Below are 25,136 nucleotides of genomic sequence, written 5' to 3'. Positions count from 1 at the left end.
CCATAAGCAGAGCCTCCTCCTCAAGTACAGAACTAACCATATTTCAAATAGCACAACGTACTTGGTTTTTAAATGGTCTTTCACAAAGTACAAAATATTGTGTTTAGAGCTAAAATAAGTCAGAGGTAGCACATCTGTGAAGAGTGGTTACTCAGGGTCGTTTGCTTTCACTTTACAGATGTGAAACCCAAGATTCCTCCCTGGTACCAGTACGGTAAGAACTATCCTGGCAGTTCTTGAACTTCAAATTATGTGCTATTATATACCATTGTTGTATTATTACAGTTCAGCAGTTGAGCCTCTTTTCTTACATCAATCTAGAACTAATTTGTTCAAATTAACAAATAATCAGTAAATAATCAAATTGATAAATGTTATTAAATATGATTAATGACCAATATCATAGCTTAACTCCATTTTGAGTACCCATGATTTTGAAATATGCATCTATCCCAGACCTTTGAATACAAATGAGGGTTTCTTATATGAGACAGAACAAGGAAAGTGAGCAAGCTACATATTTATTTATATGTGTTTAAACACACACAATTTTTCCAATGCTGAGTAACCAAATTACGAATTTGGGATTCATTACAGCCTATCTTATTTAAGGCGGCACTATACTGGTCATTACTTTCTGCATTATTTGTGTTGTTTCTTTTTCTTTCAGATGAACCCTGGCTCTTTTATCAGGACGCAGAGTACCTTTTCCATGCCTATCCCTCCGAATGGTCCACCTTCGAGTTTATCTGTGGCTGGCTGGGCGGTGCTATCCTCACAATTCATTCTGCACATGAGCAAGAATTCATCCTCAGCAAAATAAGAGTGGTACTTGAATACATTTAACCATAAGAAATTTAGAGCTAGCTCCTTCTTCTGTCCTTGGGGAGTTTTTTAAATTTGACTTCAGACACTTATTTAAGTTTCATTAAAAGCCATAGATTTTTGAGAATTGGTTTTTCTCTGTTATAGAGATAAAGAGAAAATAATGAAAACACAAGTTTACCATGTTGGTCAGTCATTTCACCCCTTTTATTCATTACTATTGTAGCAACAATAGTGAATGAGTAGAGTGTTATTGCTTTTATGAGGTTCATTCAATACATATTCAGAGTCTATTCTACTAGGGACTGAGGCTTTATCAGTGATTAAAATAGACCAAAACTCTTGCCTTTTTGGTCTAGTTTGGGGAAAAAGGCTATAATCAATACAAGTTAATAGAATCACACAGAGTTCTATAAAAAGATGAATGGATAAATGGCATGGAGGAAAATAAAACACAGATGTGGGACAAGGAGTATCTGGGAAACGTGTGGCTGTTTTAAAGTTACAACAGTACAACCCCAGCTGAGTGGTTCAGTTGGTTGGGAGTGTCATCCCACATGCCAAAAGGTTGCAGGTTCAATTCCCAGGCAGGGCACATACCCAATTCGCAGGACTGATCCCCAGTCAGAGTGCGTAAGGAAGAATGTTTCTCTCTCACATCAATGTTTCTCTCTTTCTCCTTTCCTCTTTCTAAAATCAATAAACATATCCTCGTGTTGGGATTAAAAATGATAATAAAATAAAAAGATTTTTTTTTAAATTACAACAGTACACTATTTTTACTTACAAGAGGATAGTATTTTTAAGTTTGAAAAGTCACAATATACAGGAAATGGTAAGATGTGGTTTTCCATTTCAACTTAAGATAGAAAAAGACTACACTTACTCTTTTGAGGAGCTAAGCGAATTGAAAATCAGCCTATCACATTTTTATATTCTTTTATACAAAGAATATTAATGTCTTCTACTGTTGTGGTAGTATACGTATGCTAAAATTTAAAACAATCATTTTTTGGGTTGGATTTTTAGCTTGTCCTGTGAAGTTCTCTTCCATATCACAACAGGTTATGATGGGCCATGTGGAGGATCACCGTGCTATGACTGAGGTGGTAATAAACATGCCACTGAGGATGCAGTAGTTGCAATTTCTCTTTAAAGGTCCTTAATTGAGGCAGTAAGCAATCAGGCCGAGATTTCCACAGTTGTTGCACATGAGACCTTTTTAGAGTGAATGAAAGTGTCATGGTTCTCCCCCCGAGCTCACAGCCAGTCTCAGTGGACCCATTCCAGAGCCTGACAATGGGACTCTAAATTCAGCATGGACGCACACGTCCATGAAACAACACTTCGGGGATACAAAATTATTGTCGCTCCATCTTCTTGTTCTCAAATTGCTGATAGGGCAGACAGCCACACTGTTTAAGGAGTAAAAATACCTGTTTATAAATGAGACTGTTAGAGAGATATGAGGTACTGTTTTATAATGATCTGAAATTCACATGGAATATATATATATATATATATATATATATATATATATATATATATATATATTGGCATGTATTCTCAAGTCTTTACAGAAGAAATGGAAGTGCAAATTTAAATATAGGCTTTCAAAATAAAGTTTTTAGCATATAAAATTGAGTTACATTTTACACACACAGCACACAAAACATTAATGTATATTGATTTAGAAGTCTCAGGGCAATCCTTACTGCCTCTTTTTCTTTTATAATTGAGAGGGAATTTCAATTTCCTGGGGCATAAGTCTAGTGTTACACCTGTTCTAACGTGTTTGTGTGGGCACGTGCACGTGTGTGTGTGTTTGTATTTTATTGTACTGAGATCTGTGTGATAAATAATAGTGTAAGATTAATAAAAAAATATATAAAGGATATTTCAGTTGTCAAACACTGGAAACTCTGTGGTATTCTTTTGTCCTATATTGTATCTCACTATGTGATTGTAGAGGGGAGGGTGCTAATACTCAGTTTGAAAGCTCCCCAGACTAATCCCTCAATTTCAAAATCTTTCCACTATTGATGTCTTTGTGCCTTGAATTTTTTTTCAAGTAGAGTGACATATACAATGAGCCTCTTTAAGCTCATAAATGAAAATTTCATAAATCACTGAGAAGATAAACCACTGAATTCTTAGTAAGAAAAATGAATTCACATTGTATTTTACTTTACCATATTACTTTTTAAATCCCTATTCTGAGAGAAAATTTACTTTTAAATACATAGGAAAAGTTGTCATTAAGATATTGCATGTTGTATTAATATTCAATATTTGATTGCATTTTCCTTCAAAATGAGGAGGGAATATCTTAGAATAATGAAGGGACAGGTTTTCTCAAAATGATAGTGTATTCTTCTTTAGATAATTGGGTAAATACTGGAGAATAGAAAGCTATTACCAGCAATCCCATTAATCTTACTAATGAAAAGGGAAAACAAGTAGAATAAATGCTGACATTTTCCTTTTTTCAAAAAATAGCTGTCAAAGTATGGTGTAAATTGGTGGATTGGACTTCAAGAAGAAAGAGCCAATGGTGAATTTCGGTATGGACCTAGATTAATTAGCACTTAATCTTGTTTGGCAGATTTTATTTACAGAATGATTGGGCTAGATCTTAGTGATCAATTTATTGAGTAGCCTCAAACATTATCTTTAGCTTATAAATTTTCATTTCCCTACCCAACACACAAGTATTTATTTTAATTTAATAAAATGTTATGCCTTCAGCCCTGATCAGGTGGTTCCATTGGTTGTTCTCCCATCCACTATGCAAGTTTTATTCCCAGTCAGGACACATATCTAGATTGTGGGTTCAATCCCCAGTCCAGATGCACATGAGAGGCAATGGATCAGTGTTTTCTCTCACATCAATGTTTCTCTCTTTCTCTCTCTCTCTCTCTCTCACCCTTCCTCTCTCTCTCTCTCTCTCTCTCTCTCTCTCTCTCTCTCTCTCTCTCAAATTAATAAAAATACATCCTAGGTGAGGATATATATATATATATATATATATATATATAGCCTTCAATCCATACCCCCGTACTCCAAAAATGGTGTTGAAGATTGAAAATGCAGAATGAAAGAAGACCTTAAAATTTTTAATTTTCCTACAGCTGGAGAGATGGAGCACCAGTAATATATCAGAACTGGGACAAAGGAAGAGAAGGGCCTAAGAATAACCACAGTCAGAGATGTGGCTTCATTTCATCCATAACAGGTTATTTTATTCATCCATTCTTAGGTTTATAACACAGACTGATAATTTTCAGGAAGCATGACATCTCTTTCTCATTGCATAAGCTTGGTGAGGAAGTTTGGTTTGGTTGTTTTGCTTTTGAATTTAATGTGTTAAATTCCATTCATCTTAAGGCTTAAGAATGGCCATTCCCACAGTTTATTCCATGAACTCATGTTCTTGAAAGCAAGTTATATACATCCAGATAAGGCATTCCTCATGAACTAAATAAAAAAGGGTAAAAAATGAGTCCTTTGAAAGTGGGTCAAAAATATGTGTGCCGAATACTGCTCTGTATGAAATTTCAGTATGAGCCCATTTTTTAACTTTTTTTTTAGTATCTGATTTATAATTGGCCAGATCTTTAACCTCTGAAAAATTTACTTCTAATTTCCCATTTAAGAAAAAATTTCATTGAATTCAGTATTCCTTTAAAACACACACACACACACACACACACACACACACAAAAAAAAAAAAAAAAAAAAAAAAACACTTGGTAAATGAACTAACTAACAAAATAAAATCCGAAGCAGGGAGGCATAGAACAGACTGACATACCTTGCTGTGGGGAAATGAGAAGAGGTAAACCAAACAACATATATATTTATATGCATAGCCCATGGACACAGGCAATAGGGTAATGAAGACCTGGGCAGAGGGAGGAGGGGAGGAAAAGATGGTGGAAATGGGAGATATTTGTAATACTAACAATAAATAAATTAATTAATTAAAATAAATAAATAGGAAAAAATACCTAGCATTAATTATTGCTTGCTTTAGAACACCAATTGTTTGCAAGTGGGATTTAGAAGCACATCTATGTTGAAGACTTTTTTTTTAATTTCTACTCATCAGTACAGTGTTATTTGGATAGATTACCCACTTATATCCACCCCACTCTTTTTAGCCAATAAAAATAATGATGTTCCCGACTCTAACAGATCCATAACAAACCTGTGCCCAAAGTCAGGAGTAGGATGAATATGGAAAGCAATCCTTGATGCTAGGGCTTCTACAGAGAAAGTCAGGAAAAGCAAAACCATGTGGTGAAATCAGCTCACTTTTGCCAGCAGGTGTCACAACAGCCTACAAGAAAGGCTGCTTTGTGATTCTGGAGGTATAGCAGCTAATCTGCATTTAAAACAGCATTCCAGCCCCTCCTTCAAAATGCCAACATATTTTTGGCTCATATCTCTCACATAGAAAACTGAATCTGTCCTTGCAGTTTCCTTGCATCCTTGCTCTGGATTCTGAAATTATAGCTTGAATGCTAATGAAATACATTCTATAATCTTCTCTGAAAATATAGCTCTTCTAAATTCAGAAATAAAAAATAAAATAAAAAAAGCTCTTCCAGGAGGCTAAGGTCTTTGGGGATATGTCTCCTGTGGGCATGTTTAGATGTGAGCCTATTTTGTTTAAAGGTCAGTATAAGGAGTGCTCTTTTCTGAGAAGTTTGTGAGTTAATTTTTCTACATTATTATATTTTCAAACAAATTATCAAGTAGAAATGGTCATCTATTATTTTAGAACATTTCTCTTTACATTTGAAGTTGAATATTTAAAACAAAGACATTACTCTACAAAATATTATTTTCCCAATGAAGTCAAATACTCTTAGAACTTTAATCAGTTCTATGATTTCAACTGCAGTATTTGTTTAGATATTTTTGCATTTGCATTATTGAATTAGAATTACTGATTTGCCCCTTGACCAATTAGTTTTGGTCACCAGAGAACTCTATGATTCATAGTTAAATTTAGTTCAGTTTCTAGATTTAAAAAACAACCTTTGATAAACTGAGGCAGTCATAAAAAATACTCATCAATTAAAGAATGTTACCATTGCTTCTAGTCATTTCTAACCCATTTCCCCCTCCAGGACTCTGGGCTAGTGAAGAGTGTTCAGTTTCTATGCCCAGCATCTGTAAGCGAAAAAGGTTTTGGCCCGTAGAGAAAGAGAAAGATACACCAAAGCAGCACGGAATGTGTCCCAAAGGATGGCTGTATTTTAACTATAAGGTAAACTTATTTTCAAAAAGTTGCCTTTGTTGCTCTTTTGTAGATATCAATTCTTGAAAGTAATCAAAAAGTGGGTGTGACTTTGAAAATTGGACCTGGAATATTTTTGTCACAACTTTCAAGAGATTTGAGAAGTTTTCCATTTAGGGATAACTCTCTAGAGATAAGAAGTGTTGGTGAGAAACAGCCTTGATGCCACCCTTTGTTTGTTTATTCAGAGTTTGTATATTCCGTCATTCATTATGCTGTATGCCAGTGTGACCCCTGCAAGTGTGTGTGTGTGTGTGTGTGTGTGTGTGTACACACACCTGTGTGCATGTGTAGATCTAGATCCTGCTCCCAATAAGTTGTCAACTTTCTTCAGGGGGTCTAGGCTCCATCATGTCCTTTTTGTGTCTTCCCTGCCTGGACATGTCCCTGCATAGAGCTCTGCTTGCCTAATGAATTGACCCACTAATAACATAGCTCAGACAATGTGATCTTGAGCCTCATAAAGCAGGTGTTTCCATGCAGAATTGAAAAAAAAAATTTAATTGCTAGTGGAGATATTGTAAACCAGATTTATTATTTCTGATATGACCTCAATTAAGGCTGAGACTTCCTCTCCACTCCTTACATTTTATAATAAAACTAGAGGCCCAGTGCACGAAAATTCATGCACTGGAGGGGAGGGGTGTCTTTCCTCCAGCAGCTGCCACGAGAGCCTTCCTTCTCCCCCTGCTGCCACGATTGCCTTCCGCCTTCCATACCACCACCTCGACCCTCACAGCCACTGCCTCTTCCACGCTGGCCCTTGTAGCTGCCACCACTGCTGGCCCTCAGCCCTTGCAGTCACTGTGGATTTGTCTGGAAGGACGTCCATAGGACATCCAGAAGATGACCAGTCTAATTAGCATACTTATTAGTATAGATAATTTTATAGGCCTTAGGTGAGAGTCATTAAAATGCATTCCAAATTATAAATTAACAGCCAATTGTTAATCTGTATGTTCAGTTGCATTGGCAGGGCATTCTCTCCTTTGTGATCTTCCTCTCATTGTTAATTTGTGAAATGGGGTCATTTGGATATTAAACATATCAATTGAGCACCCACTGATATTTTTAAATTGGAGTAAAATTCATGTCATGTAGAATTTACTATCTTCACCAATTTTATTTATTTTTATTTTAAAAATATATTTTATTGTTTTTTTTACAGAGAGGAAGAGAGAGGGATAGAGAGTTAGAAACATCAAGGAGAGAGAAACATTTATCAGCTGCCTCCTACACACACCCCAGTGGGGATGTGCCCTTGACCAAAATCAAACCTGGGACCCTTCAGTCAGCAGGCCAACACTATCCACTGAGCCAAACCGGTTAGAGCAATCTTCTCCATTTTTCAGTGCATAGTTTTTAAAGCCTAACTTATCTAATTTTTCTTTTTTGCATTTGATGTCATATTTTTTCTTCTAAAAAAAAACTTATTCTTAGGTTTTGATGCACTTATAGTTAATTCTTATAGCTGCTAGGGTTTTTTTTTTTGTTGTTGTTTTTGTTTTTTTTACTACTACTATAACAAGTGCATCCTGGCAGCGGTCTTGGAGAACAGGTACAAAGAAATGCTTATCTTGTCTAAATATCACATTTTTTTTATACAGTCAGTGACCAACCCCAAAATATGAACACAACTGTTTTTGTTACTAACTCATAATTCCTCCTATGTATAATAGATGATGTTAATGGTAATTCAAATTCTTGGCATTGAAGGAATAAATCGCAATGGTTCATTTTGGTTCAGTCCTTAGCTATTATCTTTACACATTTTTATTCAAGGACCTAAATAAACATTTTTATCCACACAGCTTAGCTCTATTCCATGTTTCCTCCTGTGTAGGAATAGGGAGTATGTAGACACATACATGGGCCTGGTAGCATGACAGTGGAGTAGACCCAGAGCAAAGTGCAAGCAAGTTCTTCCTTAGAAATGAATAGAAAGGGGCATGAGCAAAGCACAGACCCAGACATGAGAGCAGAAGGGCTTTCCAGAGCTGTGTGTGGAGCAGGATTAAAACTCTTGCACGTAGCTCAGAATCCATTTAAAAAACAAACAAACAAAAGCCTTTATTGATAACTAACAGCTAGATTATGGATTCACACCCCTGATTATATATTTAGGCTCAGCAGGTGAGCTTTTACAAAATATCCAGGTGCAGGTAACACTCTAAAGAGTCTGATTTAATTGATCTGCATGAGATCCAGGCATCAGTATTTTTAAAAATTTTCCTTCGTTATTCTAATGTGTAGCCAACACTTGCCCAGCAATGCAACAGTCACAGCTTGGTCTTCCAATCATTTAAAGGATTTGACTACTAAGGAAACCAGCACAGCAGGCTTCACAGGAAGGTGACCTTTTACAGAGCTTGAGTTCAGAGACCCTAAGTGCGCCTCCCCACCCACAGTGCCTTACCCTGCATATCAATGGCTAAAATCCCACCACAAGGGGCTTACTCACATTTGCCTTAACACTTTATTTTGTTTAAGAGAAATATTTCTGAGATTGACTCATCTGTCCTCTACACTTTGGAATAAATGACTTTCTCAGATTATTAGAAAAGTTGATTGATAGCTGAGAGGAATGGAAAGCCCCTTGGCATGGTCCCCAGTTAATTTTTTTAAAACTACAGAAGGAAAATTGGGAGACAGCAATAACAAGCATTGCTCTCGTCACAGTTCTGAACGAGTTGTAAATATATTCTGTCCCATCAAACTTTATATTTTGTTTCTCATCTTCCTAGGATTAATTTCTATTGTTTATCTCTAAGGGGGGAAAAACCAAAACACTTGGTTGATTAAGGGCCACCTTTTAGAGAGAGTTTTAAAACAGAAATACCAGAAGTTAAGCTCCTTTTCTAATGTTTACAAATGCTTTCCTCTCTGTTTGATGGACTGAAAGAGGCTTGACCAGGATTACCCCTGGAAGAGTGGTTTATCTAAGAGACATGTCACAGCAGAACTGTAGGAGGAAGAAATTCTGTGTGGAGGGTGTGAGTGTGTGTGTGTGTGTGTGTGTGTGTGTGTGTGTGTGTGTGTGTGTGTGTTAGGTTAACTTTTGTGCTTCTACTCACACATTTTTATTCAAGGACCTGAATTGAGTGCTAATAGCTGTTTTGAGCATTCTAGTTTGGGATTAGCTAGTATTTTGTTTCATGCACAACATAGTCTTAAAAAACATTCCTCTTTTTTTTTTTTAATCTATTCAAGTTCACAGCATTTTACTCATTCACTCATTCATTTAACTATCAATATATTGGATATTGGTAAGTCAATGGTTAGGAAAAATATAAACAATCCCTTCTCTTTTGGAGTTTATAGAGTTGAGGGAGAATAAACAGTAATGAATCAATCAGGTAAATACTGTATAATTTAAAGTTGTGACATATAGGATGAGTAATTGTTACAAAGTTCTATAAAATGTATAATAGGAGGACCTGAGGTAAGTGGTGCAAAGGACAGGGGGCATTAAAAGTCGGGGGGACAGCATGTGCTAAGGTGCTGTGGTGAGAGGGAATGTGACATAGTTAAGAAATCAAAGGAAGCATAGAGATCCAGAATATGAGAGGGAGACAAAAGAAGTAGGTAAGGGTTATATCGTCTTAGAGTTTCTGGTTTTTATTCTAAGAGCAATGGGAAATCCTTGATGGGCTTCAACTAAAGAAAGATATGATCAGGACTGAATTTGGAGAAGAATTACTCAAGCTACAGTGCCAATATACAATGGGAGAGGAATTAGAATGGGAAGGGCCATTAGGAAGCTATAAAGTAGTCCAGGCAAGAGATTATTAGTAGCTTGAACTAAGATGATGGAGACAAAGAATGTGGGGCAGTGGGAATGGTGGGGAGCTCTGAGAAATTGGATTTCCAAGTGATAGGATTGAAGGGATGGTGGGGTGGGGAGAGTGAGGAGGACTCCAGGTTTAGGCTGGTATAAATGCAGCACTGACTGGGCCATTCAATGTCAGTCAACACACTGGGAAAGGACCGAGTTTGGCAGATGGAACATGAATTCTATTTTCAGATTTTGAGCTAGAATTGACTTTGAAACAAAAGAGAACTTTATGTTCAAAACTTGTTTGGAATACAGGAGAATATCCTTAATTCACAGTCATAACCAGAGATCCATTCAACTTGACCACATCTTGTAAATTAGTAAGTAAATAAACAATTTAAAATTAAGGATGCTATACTTCATCCTGCTGGTCTGCTTTAATTGTTAATGACACCATTTTGAAGCGTGTTAGTAAATATGTCATATTTTTAGAAACAATGAAGTGCTGACAATGTGCCACAGTCAAGCTTGACTGAAGCCAATGCTGGGGAGAAGGAAGAAGAGGGGAGCGTGTGTGTGTGTGTGTGTGTGTGTGTGTGTGTGTGTGTGTGTGTGTGTGTTTTCTGGAGAGATTTATTGAGCTAACTGAACCTATGAGGTTCATTGGTATTTATGAATGGTTCATTAGTGTGACTATCTGAATAGAAGGTGAATTCACATTAAATGATAAGACTTCCTAATAATTAGTATGTGCCTCTCTTTGGAAGTTGTAATTAGAGGAAAGTGGGAAAATAAAGGAAATAGATAAAAAGGCAGTTGTTGAAAAATTAAAATCTTTTATAACCAATTATGTTTCTTTGTGAAGCAAACAGGGTAAAGGGAACCAGAATTGAAAATGTACTTACTTCCTCTCTTAGTTGGTAACTCAACTTCAGGCTTTTTATACTAAGAACAGTGGTAAGTCACTGAAGGGTTTGCACTAGAGTGACATGATCAGACCTGAGTCCTGAAAAGAATTCCTGAGGCACCATTGACATTTCAGGCAAGAGGATTCCTTGTTCTGGGGAGCTGACCTGTGCATTATAGAATGTTTAGCAGTCTCCCTGATCTCCACTCACTAGTTGCCTATAATAGTCCCCCCACTTTGAGATGTGACACCAAAAATGTCTCCAGATATTATCAAAATATCCCCTGAGGGACAAAGTGGCCCCATTTGATAGCCACTGGACTAAATGTAGAATATCTCACAATGTCATTTGACAGAAATTTCAAATTCTATTGGGTTGTATTTCACTCCATATATATCAATTGGTGACCTTCTTTGTTGTGATGTTCAAAGAGGGACAGCATTTAGTCTCTGCTTTTGAATGAATTTATGACAGGGGGAGGAATGGGAGGCAGACAAATTTAGAAATTAAGGAAAAATGGGTTAGGATGTCATTCCAGAGGAGGATGGGAAAGGAAGCTCTCTCAAAGGAAGGCTTCCATGCTACCCTAAAATTAGCTTGTAGTTGAGATTTTCTCAATGGCAAGATCTTGAAATCTGACCTATTAATAACCAGAGTTGTTTATGTTCACTGATGAGAGAATATCTCCATGGAGTACCCTTCACATAAAGTCTATCCTGACTTCTCTCTGAAATTTAGCCTGATCTGTTGTTATATCCTCTCTCTCCTTCTCCCTCTCCCTCTTCCTCTTCCTCCCCCCAACCCCTGATTGACTCCATCTGGCCCTACTAACAAGTTTAAGTTTTACTGAGCTTTGGGAGTGGAAGCTTTTCTTCAACTCAGCCTGTCCTGCCTGGTAGTTACTGCTCCATTTCTCTTTCTGTAATGCGTAAACCCTGCTACACCCAGACAGATTCTCTCATGAGCAACAATCAGTTCTCACTGCCGAATCCCACAGCTTTCCTTCTCTGTCCCATTTAGCAATGTTGACCACCCTCCCTTTTGTGCATTCTTCCTGGTTCCCTAGGGCAGGACCTAGTTTCTCTTCCCACATGACTCATGTTTTGTTTTTTTGTGTTTTTTTGTTTTGTTTTGTTTTGTTTTGTTTTGTTGTGTGTGTGTGTGTGTGTGTGTGTGTGTGTGTGTGTGTGTGTGTTTTCCTGGCTCTTCCTCTTGCACTTGCTGACCACATGCTGATTCCAAGTTCATAGTGAATTTAAGTACTGGAATCATTTCTGAGCAAAAAAAATATTAAAAAAATTTTCAAGGCTGATCTGCTGTGTCTTTGAGAAATGTTTAATTCATTATAAAAATATGGAAATGAACAGAAGTTTTGTTTTGTTTTCATTGACATGTTTTATAGTGCCTTTTGGTGAAAATCCCCAAAGGCCCAAGTGGTTGGAAGAACTGGACGTCCGCTCAAGATTTCTGTGTTGAAGAAGGGGGGACACTGGTCACCATTGAAGACGAGGTGGAGCAAGGTAGTCAAATTTTTATTTAAGTATTTAGTAAACTATTCCCTCAAAATACTAACCTTTCCAAATCAACATTTTCATGAATTTTCCAGTTTTACCTATAAGGTTTAGATCGTGACATCTATAAAAGTTCGTGCACTGCATTCCTTGTAAACTGTTGGTCTGGAACCTTTTGTCTTACCAGTAGTGGTAAAGAGAATAAAGACATAGATCTGATCTGTATTTCAAAGGGCTAAAATAACCTGAGGTAAAGTCTATTGTAATTGCATGATATAATTTTTTAGATTCCTTTAGATTCACCTATGAACTTTTATTGGATACTCAAGCAATTATATACTTTAGTATAAATATAGCAAATAAATTCTATTTTGTTAAGAAAGGCATTGAATGAACATTGGAAATTGTTTTGTTAATGATACGATGAAATCCCGGGCTTCACCAGCTAATTTCTGTCAATTTAAACTGAAACAAAAGTGAAAGTCTGCATTACCTTAATAAGGACAAAATAACAAATTCTGACAATTGACTGGTAATTAAGTCTTGATGTCATTTAAATAAAATTGTAGCTATAAACAGAATTGGCTGATTACCCAAATGGTTTATATAGTATTGAAATTTATAATGTATTCTTATTTTTCAGCTTTCATTACTATGAATCTTTATGGACAGACCACTGATGTGTGGATAGGGCTACAAAGTGATGATTATGAAAAATGGCTAAGTGGAAAGCCTGTGACATATTCTAACTGGTCTCCATTTGATATAATAAATGTAAGTTTTAAGATTTACTTTTTAGAAATTGGCAAGAGATTTTACTCAAGACTTGTTTACTAAACTTTTTTTTATACTTCTTATACTTTATAGGCATAAATTTTTATTATTCAATTATTAATATATTGATTTTGATAATGCAACTATATAATTTTCACATGTTCTATAACTGTAAATACTTTACTCAGCATAAGAATTATTTATGTCTCAGGTAATAAAGTGACCTATGAACAGATTTATTAAATGCAAACAAAAAAAATGGTGTTTGAATTTTTAAAGTTATGTCCTTAATAAAAATGTCAGTGTTATGATAATGTTATACATTACCTTTAAGAAAAATCCATTCTTTTAGATTCCAAGTCAGAATGCCACTGAAGTTCAAAAGCACATTCCTCTCTGTGCTTTGCTGTCAAGTAATACTAATTTTCATTTCACTGGAAAATGGTATTTTGAAGACTGTGGAAAAGAAGGTTATGGGTTTGTTTGTGAGAAAATTCAGGGTAAGGAATATTTGCTTCTTTGTTCCTTTCATTGTATGGTCCACTCTTCTTTTCCATTTTGTTGTTCCATTTTACATGCTGTATAACGGACAGTCACATAGCTAACAGTGCCAGGCACTGATTTTTTTATATTTACCTATATATAGTCATTTAATTTCTGCTAACCCAGGATTACGTCCTCTAGTAGGGTTCTGCAGACTGCAAAGATCACATGAGTGATGGCCAAGTTTAGGCATCCATTTGGTCATACGAAAAGGTATTACTGCTTTGTTCTGGGGTTAAATGTCTGTTCAGGCAATTAAAAGAATTGCTAAATGCTGGAAAAGAATCAAGGAGCCCTAGCTGGTTTGGCTTCGTGGATAGAGCATTGGCCTGCAGAGTAAAGGGTCCCAGGTTCGATTCTTGTCAAGGACACATGCCTGGGTTGGGGGCTTGATCCCCAGTAGGGGGTGTGCAGGAGGCAGCCAATTAATGATTCTCGCTCATCATTGATGTTTCTATCTCTCTCCCTCTCCCTTTCTCTCTGAAATTAATAAAAATGTATGTTTAAAAAAAAGAATCAAGGAAAGAAACCAACTCAATATTTACTCCTGTCTCGGAATGCCCAAAACAGTCTTTGTAACGAAACATGGCATGCAGCATGCTTCTCAATCTGATGGTGACAACACCCAATGACTTGTGGTGTGAAGTAACAAAACCATACTACCAAAAGAAGCCAATATGGTCCATGAACGGTGTGAATGCCCTGTACGTGAGGACAACAGCATAGCTCATAGCTCATGCTTTCACTGAGGGCTAGGCTTCCCGTACTGTGCAACCCTGGAAGGCCATGCTTTGGGTCTGGAGCTGTGTGGAACTCTGGGCAACCTAGTATATATGCTTACTTGCAATAGGAATTGTAGCTCTTACTGTTGTATACATGTAATGATGATGTTAAGTATTAACCTGTCCTTGGAAAAGCAGCTCCAGGGAACCCCTGTTTCCTTGTTCACGGGTATCACTTAATCACAATTGTGGTTGGGAACTGAAAGAAATACCAAATCAGTTACAGCAAGAGTATTATGAGAAGAGCGGAGTCTTGCAGGGAAAGAAATAATTCCAACGTGCCTTGTCTTTGCATATTTATGATGTATCTGGCACTGTGCCTTGGCTTTATATGCATTATGTCATAAAATCCTCATGACGAATCTAAGAGGTAGATAAAAGTCTCCCCATTTTACAAATGAGGATCTTGAGGATTAGAAAAGATAAGTAACGCACTCAAATTAAATACAATTATTTTATTCCACGACCTTGGGGTTGATCTCCTCTAGAAATGTGCTCCTGACCACTTTCTCTCTTTGATATTTAGAGACGAACAATGTTGATGTTCTTTTGGAGGTAGTGTAGAGTAGTGGTTGGTGAGAGCATGGGCACTGGAGCTCACACCGCTCTGGGTTCCTATCCTACCTCTGTCAATAAATGGTCCATCAAGTTTCTTTTCTTCTCTGAACCTTGACTTCTATAAAATTGAATAATATCTATTTCACAGACTCTCTGTATATATGGGGTTTTATATGTTTAATAAATAGTGACTCTTTTTTATTGTTATTTCCAAGCTATATTATTCAACTACTCAAATTCATATATATATATATATATATATATATATATATATATATATTATAGATTTTTTACAGAGAGGAAGGGAGAGAGATAGAGAGCTAGAAACGTCGATGAGAGAGAAACATCGACCAGTTGCCTCTTGCACATCCCCTACCGGGGATGTGCCGCAACCAAGGTACATGCCCTTGACCGGAATCGAACCAGGGACCTTTAGGTCTGCAGACCGACCCTCTACCACTGAGCCAAACCGGTTTTGGCTACTCAAATTCTTATAGTCTACAATGATTACTCAAATTTTAATCTGTACGAAAGAGTGAAATGTCTGAATAAAAGAGAGTCAAGGTCAAAATCATCACCCCCAATTTAGAACTTGGTGTCCACTGGATCTTTCTTTTTCACAGAAATAAGTGGCAAAATCATGTTGCTCAAAGTCACTTATGTTTTTAAACCTGATTGAATCAACTACATAAGGAGAAATTTATATAGGTGAAAATACAGATGTACAACTTAGTGGGGGAACACAGTTAAGTGGGAGCTTGGATCACATATACAAAAATTGTTAACATTTAAAAATAGATATTTGGTTTTATATAAATAACCTTACACTTCATACATAGGCTAGCAAGCAGACTTCTAGCAAAAAACAACAACAGATGATAAATGTGTGGTCCATCACAATTTACTTGGTTAGTTTCACTTTGGTTTTACAACATGTATTGAGGTAACATTTTCAGGTAAAATTTGAATTCCCATTTTGTCATTTTTATTTGGAAGATTGTGACTACAGGAGGAGAGGGGAGCAAGAAACAACATTTATTGAGTGCCTGTTACACCCCAGGTACCAGCGTAAGTGCTCCTCAATGAGTTCTACCCACAACCCTCTTAGGAGATCTTACTAACCTTACAGACTGGTGATGTGAGGTTTTGAGAGATTACCTAATTTCACAAGGTTGCTTAGCCATGTAGGGTCAAGACTAGGGTTGAGTCACAGGTCTTCTGACCTATCCACACCTTACCATGCTCCTTTTCAAGCACAAATGGAGTGAAACCAGTATAAGAAGGAAATCCAAGCCACTTTGGATCAGACACTTAAGAAACCCTTACCTTGTTTTTGTATTTTAAGTTCTCAAAATGTAGCCTATCAAGTACATAATATAAGACAACAAAAAGGCAGGTTCGATCCCTAGTGTAAGGCATGCAGGAGGCAGCTGATGGATGATTCTCTCTGATCATTGATGTTTCTCTCTCCCTCTCCCTCTCCCTCTCCCTCTCCCTCTCCCTCTCCCTCTCCCTCTTCCTCTCCCTCTCCCTCTCCCTCTCATTTTCCCCCTCCCTCTTATTTTCCCTCTCCCTCTCCCTTTCTTTCTGAAATCAATAAAAAAAATATATTTTTAAAAGTAAATAAAATAAAATGATCTCTTCCTTAAAAAGATCTCAGAAGTAGAAAGAAGAACTACTGAATTTCAAAGAATCGAACTGTGACCTCCTGGCTCAACCACTGAGTCATGCCAGCTGGGCTGTATTTCTAAGTGTCAATTAATTTTTAAGCTTCTTTATAGAATTTAAGTACACATGTAAATATTAAACATGATAATCATACAGTCTGAGAAGTTTAATAAAGTGTTATATTTGAGAATGCTCACTTGTAAATTATGTCTGCAGTGCAGAATATGATGGCATGGCATATGCCAATATTTTCTTGTAAGTATTAAGTTCTGCCAGAGCACACGTGTTAGCCAAGGAGAGCTAGCAGAAGGAAACCTACCTGAGTCACATGCATTCCACCAGGGTGGTCAGTTTGGTAAAGGTGGTCAAAATGGGAAACCTTCTAGAAATGACATTTACTATATGTTTATATTTTTTAAAGAAACTCATTCATTAAATGTCCTGTTTGAATTCTTTAGCATCACCTGTGCTTTCAGGTAGTGTCCTCGGTTTGATGTCATCAGTTCTGAGAAGAAAAGCGCTGCTGTTAGCAGCAGGGACCGTTGTGGCAGCTTCCCATGCTAAACTTTGCCTCCCCCTGCCTCCTCCAGATGCTACAAATGATTTTTGTTGTTGTTCTTGTTCTAGATACTTCTGGACACAGTGTAAATGCATCTGATATGTATCCAATCCCCACCACCTTAGACTATGGAAACAGGACTTACAAAATAATCAGTGCAAATATGACCTGGTACACAGCAATCAGAGCTTGCCTGCTGCATGGAGCGGAACTGGTCAGCATTGCAGATCAGTATCACCAGTCCTTCCTCACTGTTATCCTCAGCCGGCTCGGACATGCCCACTGGATTGGACTCTTCACTGCAGATGTAGGTGTCCTAATTTCCCTTAGACAATCCTCACCTCGTTCCATTTCACATCTACTTCCTCAGTAGGCTAGCCACTGAGATTAGCACAGGGAAAAAAAATCCCCAGAAATAATAGTAAATGAAACATTTAGGTAATTGGTTTATGCAGTAACTACTGACCAACCTTAAGAGCAGCCCATGACCACAATATATGGACACCTTCTTAGAGAAGTCACTTGCCTCATTTCTGGAAATTAATGCCCTTCAAAGGTTCTATGAAATTTTCTGAGAAATTTCACTGGAAGCACCTTTATTTGGGTAATTTGTTGCATTTAAGAATTTCCCAAGAAAAAAGAATCATGCTTCCTGTTTAGAAATTTGGCTATTAATAACTTCAGCATAACTTGACATTTGCCATGTAGGTTATTTTTCTCCTCTGGGAATGTAGTTTGGAGAGTAAGTTGTTTTGTTTTTAAAGTTTTCTGTTTTTCTTTAATAAAAATATCACACACCCTAATTAGTGAAAAGTAAATCAATTCTATCATGACCTCTAGGGCTACTCCCCAAAATCAATCACTGTTAATCATTTCTGGTGTGTCATTTAGAAATTTTCTATATAGGCATATATATGTAAATGTAATGGATGAATATGTATATTGTTTTTAAATACAAATGAGAACTTACTAGATATGCTATCTTTAAATTTGCTTTTTTATTTAATACTAGTAGCCCTGCGCACAAATCCATGAGTAAGTAGCTTGCTGCTGCTTGCCTCAGCTGGCCACCTGCCCACCACAGCTAGTAGCTCTCCGCTGCTCATAGCTTACTGCCTGATGCCCCGCCCTCCTGTAGCTCTCCACCCACTGCCCCACCATCCTGTAGGTCTCCTCCCACTGCCCCGCCCTCCTGTAGCTCTCCACCCACTGCCCCGCCCTCCTGTAGGTCTTCTCCCACTGCCCCGCCCTCCTGTAGCTCTCCACCCACTGCCCCGCCCTCCTGTAGGTCTTCTCCCACTGCACCGCCCTCCTGTAGCTCTCCACCCACTGCCCCGCCCTCCTGTAGGTCTCCTCCCACTGCCCCGGCCTCCTGTAACTTTCCACCACTTGTAGATTGGTCTTTACGTTATAGTATAAGGATAATTAGCATATTTCTCTCTTATTATATAGGATGCCTTGTACAGCTTTCAATGTCAGTACATATAAATCTAACACATGTAAGGATATATCACCCTTTACTAAACAATCCTCCTCTGAATGGATAGCTGGGTTTGTCCCAGTTTTCACAATAACAAACAATGTACAACAAATATCCTGTGCAGGTAGGACGACTTCCCAGAAGTGAAGTTGCTAAGTGCACTTTGAATTTTAACAAGTAGTACCTGCAATTTACATGACAACATTCGTGTATAACATCTAGGTTTTTTTTTCACGTCTTTGCCAACACTGGATATGTCAAAATTTTAATCCTTGCCAGGGAGATAGGTTAAAGAATGATGTTTATGGTTGTTGGCTGGGTTTTGGTATTGCAGAATGTTTTAACTTATGTAGTCAATTCTTGCTTTATGGCCTCTGGATTTTCTATCAGACTTGGAAAGTTTTTTCCCACACTGAGTGTATAAAATATTTAGCCAAGTTTTCTTTAGCACTTCTATATGCTCAATTTTATGTTTGAATCTTTGATCAATCTGAAATTTATTTTGGTGTAAAGAAGAAGGTATTGATCCAACTTCGCTCTGATTGCTTGCTGGGAAATTGTGGTGGCAGGGAGCCAAGGATTCCCCAGAACTAAAGAAGACATCTCTTGCGGCAGATGTTCTTTTTTGTCAGGCCATATTCACAAGCTGTCCTAGACCCCCTGAAAGAGACATCTAAGATGTGGAAATACAAATCTGTGTACGGAGTGAGGGATGCCCAAACAGCATTGGGTGATGTCCAAACAGCAGTCTTGGCAAGGAAATGATGGCTGTTTCCCTCCACAGAATGGTCTCAGTTTTGACTGGTCAGATGGCACCAAATCCTCCTTCACCTTTTGGAAAGAGGATGAGTCATCCTTGCTGGGTGACTGTGTTTTTGCTGACACCAATGGGTGCTGGAGTAGCACAGCCTGTGAGACATTTCTGCAAGGAGCCATCTGTCATGTACCTACTGGTAGGTTCAATTCTCTTCAACTAAAAACATAGGTACTGTGCACCTACTGTATGAGAGCCAGTGTGCTAAGCAGGAAGAGCTATGAGGAAAAGGAGTAAGGAGTTTCTGCCTCGAGAAGCCTTTGGTCTGGTAGGTGAGGTTCAGACAAATAACTGTTATACAAGGCAGGGCTACCAACCAAATAGGAGAGGTAGCAAGTGTTGTGGGGGTTAGCAAGAAAAAAATCAAATCATATCCACTTGGAGAACATAGAAAGACTTCTTGAAGGACTTGACTGAGGAGATTTCTTTTGAAGAATGGGCGGGATGTAAATGAGGCAATGATGGGACATTTTGAGCAGAAAAGGTTGGGCAAAGACAGGGAAGGAAGAAAGGACTGAGCATGTATAGGGCAAAGCTGATATTGAGATTTTCCTACATCACAAATTATAGTTAAGAGAGATGTATGGAATCAGCTAGGAAAGTGGGTTAGGAGAATGGACGACCTTGAATGCCACACTGAGGATTTATGTTTAGGTCAACAACGATTAGGATTCTAGAGTTATTGTGATAATAATGGCAATGATATTTATGTCTATATCACATATATATATTTAAATGTTAAGATGATAATAACATCTCATTATACCTAAAGTTCACCTGGATGAAACAAATTCAGAACATTAAAAAGCTTCTTGAAGATCTCACAGATGTCCATCAACAGCCCCAGTAGTAGCAGACAAGTTTCCTTGCTTTCTGGTGTGATGTGTATCCCATCACACCAGACCCTCGCTCCCTTGATTGCTGCGGTGTACCTAGAGTTCCTTAACACCAGTTGGGCTCTTTTTTAATCTCTCATTTAGTAAAAGTGCATTTTCTTTTTACATTCTGGATATTATAAGTCAAATAGCATGCACATTATGTAACTTCAGATTCAAAATAATTCAGGATAATAGTCATACTTTGGAAAAGCCAATTCTGCTTCTAAAACACCACAAGAGCTAGCCTTCCCTTTCAACATCACTGCATTTATTGAGTGCTTTAGAAGCATCAGGCACTAACTCACTTAAACTTCTCAAGCTGTAAGAAAGATGTTATCGTTAGATTTCTTTTGTAGACAAAGAAACCAAAGTATAGGGAGGTTACATATCAGGCCTAAAGCCACCTACCTAGGATCTCAGCATGATGTCTGACTCTTGTGCTTGCCCTCTGAATCAAAGTCCACCCCAAAATTCCCTGTGTTATGTGATGTGATGTTATATGATACACAATTTAATGCATTATTTTCTCTAGTAGGTTTATTAGCAGGTAAGGATTTGCTAAATCTATAATATTCAGCACTGCATGTAATAAATTTTATACATTGCCTTTGGAATTGCCTTTTGCAAGTTTCATTCAGCTGCCAGTATTCCTAAGAATCATATCCCTCAATGTGAGACTAATGGTAAACATGAAAGTCAGCCACCTCACCCAGGGTAAGCCTCTATACCCTGTTATGTGTAGGTAAAGGTTATTTCTGCTAGAAATGCTATAAACCGGTCCTAGTTTTGTAATCATGTATATTAAACCACTCTTCAGACTATTACCATGAAAATCTCATTACATATATTTATCTTGGTCTTTCATAGAATGTAATGCGATATTCATCCCAACTCAGTCACCACACTGAAATCATGACTGATTTTTGTTTATAGAAACAAGACCATTTGGACAGCCAGAGCTGTGTTCTGAAACATCTATTCCTTGGATAAAATTCAAAAGTAATTGCTACAGTTTTTCTACAGTCCTAGACAGCATGAGTTTTGAAGCTGCTCATGAATTTTGCAAAAAGGAAGGTAATTCTTTTGTGATGGTAACATACTTTCAATGTGTTCCTTCTTTTTTAAAATTTATTTTTATTTTTGAGAGTATTATAGATGTCCCCCTGTTTTCCCCTTATATCCCCTCCATCCGCTACCGCCCCACCCCAGGCCCTCACCACACTATTGTCTGGGACCATGGGCTATGTCAATGTGTTCTTTCATGATATTTTATTAAACAATCTAATTTTTTGTCTCATGATTTAGTGATTTTAACAGCAATAAAAATACTGGAAAAATAAATAGTATTACATTTATTTAAAGTATGGCTAAATATATGAAACTAAAGGCCTGGCGCATGAATACATGCACGAGTGGGTTCCTTCAGCCCAGCCTGAGCCTTGAAGTCCGGGACTCCTCAGGGGATATCAGATATTTTTCTCGCAGTCCAGGGCTCTTGCAGTCCGGGATCCTTGCTCCTTACCGCCTGCCTGCAACAGAGCGGGGAGAGACTCCCACCACTGCCATTGCACTTGCCAGCCACGAGCCCGGCCTCTGGCTGAGCAGGGCTCCCCCTGTGGGAGGGCACTGACCACCAGGGGCAGCTCCTGCATTGAGCGTCTGACCCCTGGTGTTCAGTGCACATCATAGCAAGCAGTTGAGCAGCCTTGGTATATCATTAACATATTATGCTTTGATTGGTTGAATGGCTGATCAGTAGACCACACAGTTAGCATATTAGACTTTTATTATATAGGATTAAATGTCCAGTATAAAACTTTAAAACTTAAGATGATTTCTCAGAATACTGTACTCCCCCCAATAAAATGTTCTTTTTGAATGCTTTTGAATTACAGATTTTTTTATGCTCCCTAAAATTAATACTCTATGCTTTTACTTCTGAGATTAAAACTTATATCTCTTAATAAATGTGGTTTTGCTTTAACATTTTTCACCAAAAATCAATTACATACACTGCAAATTTTCACTTTTCAAAGCCTGAGCTTTACAAATTGTGGTATGGGAAACATTTTTAAAATTGTATTTACATGTAAACACAAGTACTTGTTCATTTGCTGTTTGTCTTTCACAGGATCTAATCTTTTGACAATCAAGGATGAGGCTGAAAATTCATTTCTCCTAGAAGAGCTTTCTGTTTTTGTTTCTTCTGTCCGGATGGTTTGGTTGAATGCTCAGTTTAACGATGACAGTAAGTAATTGGTATAGAAAAGAGGAGAACATAAACAAGCACATGGTGGTCAAGGTTGGTGAAAATGGTCTCTACAAACCAGAAAACTCTCCTTGGATAGATTTGCTGTGAAAAATAGCACACGTGTTAAAGCCATTAAAAAAAATAGCATTGCTAACCTTTTCTCTATACTATCCTATGAAATAACCCCAAATGAAAACAAACAAATGAGTTTATGTACATGAAGATGCTTGACTGGAACTTTATGTTCACAGACTGAGTCATAGACACCAAAACCATATTCATTTGAAAATACCCCAGGTTTCTGAGTGTTAAAAAGCACAATAGAGTGTGATGGTAACATTTGGTAAGCAATCTAAATTTTTGTCTAATAATTTAGTAATTTTAGCAGTAATAAAAATATTGAAAAAATGAATAGTATTAAATTTGTTTAATGTTTCATTGATGAATTATGCTATTAGAATTATTTGCTACCCATAACAACCAAAGTTTATTTTCAAATGAGAGCATAGTGTTCTTTCCTTTCTTTAAATGATGGTTATTGAAAGTACATGTCAATACAATTATTTTAAGTGGTATGGACAGCTTAGATCCTATAAAACAAGTGGTATACCAAAGTAGAGGGTGGGTCTTCCTTGGCAAGCAGTATTATTTCAATCACCGACATTATTTAGAATTTCTAGCACATGGTGATAAAAAGCTGACTGACTTTTAGTTAGTTTTATTGTTGATTTTAAATCCTTTTCAGACAATGCACCCCTTCATTTCCTATGCATTGATGGACTCTCCTATGGCCCCACACTTTGGTATATCCCTGGCTTGCTATTTAAAGAAACTCACTGTAAAATTCTTTTAGAAAGTGAGCCATTTTGAAATGACATAGATGTTAGGACTTCAAGAGAATTTTTTTCTATGTTATTAGTTTAGTTTATTAAATTATTTCTTTAAGTTGCTTGTAATGATAAGAAATATTTCAAAACCCAAACTTAAGTTAGCAAACATGAAATCCTCAGGGAACTAAATTGGAACTGAATTAAAATGAATCGGGAGTTGTTCACAAGGTGAGTTCATAACTGTACTTACTGAGTTAAAAAGCACCAGATAAGGAGAGAATCTCATTAAATTTAGGGGCTGCTTTTTATGGTTCATCCCAGTCTTCGTAGGTTAGATAACCAAGGCCACTTTTAAATTGGCAATTTTTCCACAGATAAAACCATGAAGTGGTTTGATGGAACTCCCACAGAGCAGTCAAACTGGGGCATTCGGAAGCCGGAGATGGACCACATCAAGCCTCCTCTGTGTGTTGCCCTGAGGATCCCAGAAGGAGTGTGGCAGTTATCCCCATGTCAAGAAAAAAAAGGATTTATTTGTAAACTGGAGCCAGGTGGGTAAAGTCAGAGGGTGATTCTTCATTTTGATTCCAGCCTATGTAATGTGGACCCACTAGCATCGAAAGCTTTTAAAATCCAAATATTCAGGAAGTACTCAAATATATTTTACTCACACTTTTATTGCAAACAAAATGCACAGTGCTGAGACTGAAAGGGAATTATTTGGCTTTAAAAAAAAAAGGCAGTGTATGTGTTAGTAAGCACTAACAATATTTACTGTAAATCAGGGGTCAGCAAACTTCTCCTGTAAAGGGCCAGATAGAACAATTTCAGGCTCCGGGAGCCATATGGTCTCTATCTTGCTGCCACTGTAGCATGAAAACAGCCACACACAATGCAGAAATGAAATGTGGCTGAATTCCAATGAAACATCAATACTAATAAAAGCATAATATGCTAATTAGACTGGACAGCCAAATGACTGTCCGGACAAAGCCATGGGGGCAGAGGCAGAGGCAGAGGCAGTTAGAGGCAATCAGGCAGGCAGAGTGGTTAGGGGCAATCAGGCAGGCAGTCAGGCAAGCGGTTAGGAGCCATTGCCCCCGGATTGTGAGAGGGTGCAGGCCGAGCTGAACACCTCTCCCCTGCACAAATTTTGTGCAGCAGGCCTCTAGTTACTTATAAAAACAGAAGCCCAGATTTAACCCATGGGCCATAGTTTGCTGAGCCCCGCTACAAATAATGACACCATTTTGCTGACTTAAAAGAAAAACTTCATCTCATTTTCTTTTGTATTTAATTTTAGATATTCATGTGGCAAAGGAACATCCAGGAAAAGGTATGTTTGGAGCAGTAGAGAACATTTTTATTTTTCTTGGAAATAATAAAATAGAAAGTAACTATGTGAGGGTGTCTATTGTACTTCATTGCCATTGAAGTTTTCCCTTTTTTTCATCATCTTTCAGGACCAAGTCACAGCGTCGTACCATTGGCAGTAGCTCTGACACTGATAGCAATTCTGGCCATTTCCACACTTGCCTTCTGCATAAACAAGCACAGCAGTGGTGCCTTCAGGAGGCTCCTGGAGTTTCGGAACCCTTACTATCCCACAACCAACTTCAGTACAGCACATTTGGAAGAAAATATTCTCATTTCGGATCTTGAGAACAATGAC

At 37.6% G+C, this 25,136-nt stretch overlaps 1 protein-coding gene across 1 annotated transcript in view; it reads left to right on the top strand.

Moving 5' to 3' along the window:
* The window catches only part of PLA2R1 (phospholipase A2 receptor 1), a 113,142-nt gene that overhangs the window by 83,224 nt on the left and 4,782 nt on the right, over positions 1–25,136 (top strand). The window contains 15 exon segments of the mRNA XM_084891505.1: positions 179–214; positions 671–828; positions 3,325–3,389; positions 3,957–4,060; positions 5,964–6,103; positions 12,219–12,336; positions 12,971–13,101; positions 13,454–13,601; positions 17,280–17,518; positions 19,476–19,644; positions 21,317–21,457; positions 22,515–22,631; positions 23,839–24,015; positions 24,768–24,800; positions 24,928–25,136. Of these exon segments, the coding sequence (XP_084747631.1) occupies positions 179–214; positions 671–828; positions 3,325–3,389; positions 3,957–4,060; positions 5,964–6,103; positions 12,219–12,336; positions 12,971–13,101; positions 13,454–13,601; positions 17,280–17,518; positions 19,476–19,644; positions 21,317–21,457; positions 22,515–22,631; positions 23,839–24,015; positions 24,768–24,800; positions 24,928–25,136 (1,985 nt within the window).

Source organism: Pipistrellus hanaki (assembly GCF_964339955.1).
Source record: "Pipistrellus hanaki genome assembly, chromosome: 8".
NCBI lineage: Eukaryota > Metazoa > Chordata > Mammalia > Chiroptera > Vespertilionidae > Pipistrellus > Pipistrellus hanaki.
This window is presented reverse-complemented; position numbering and strand designations above follow the sequence as displayed.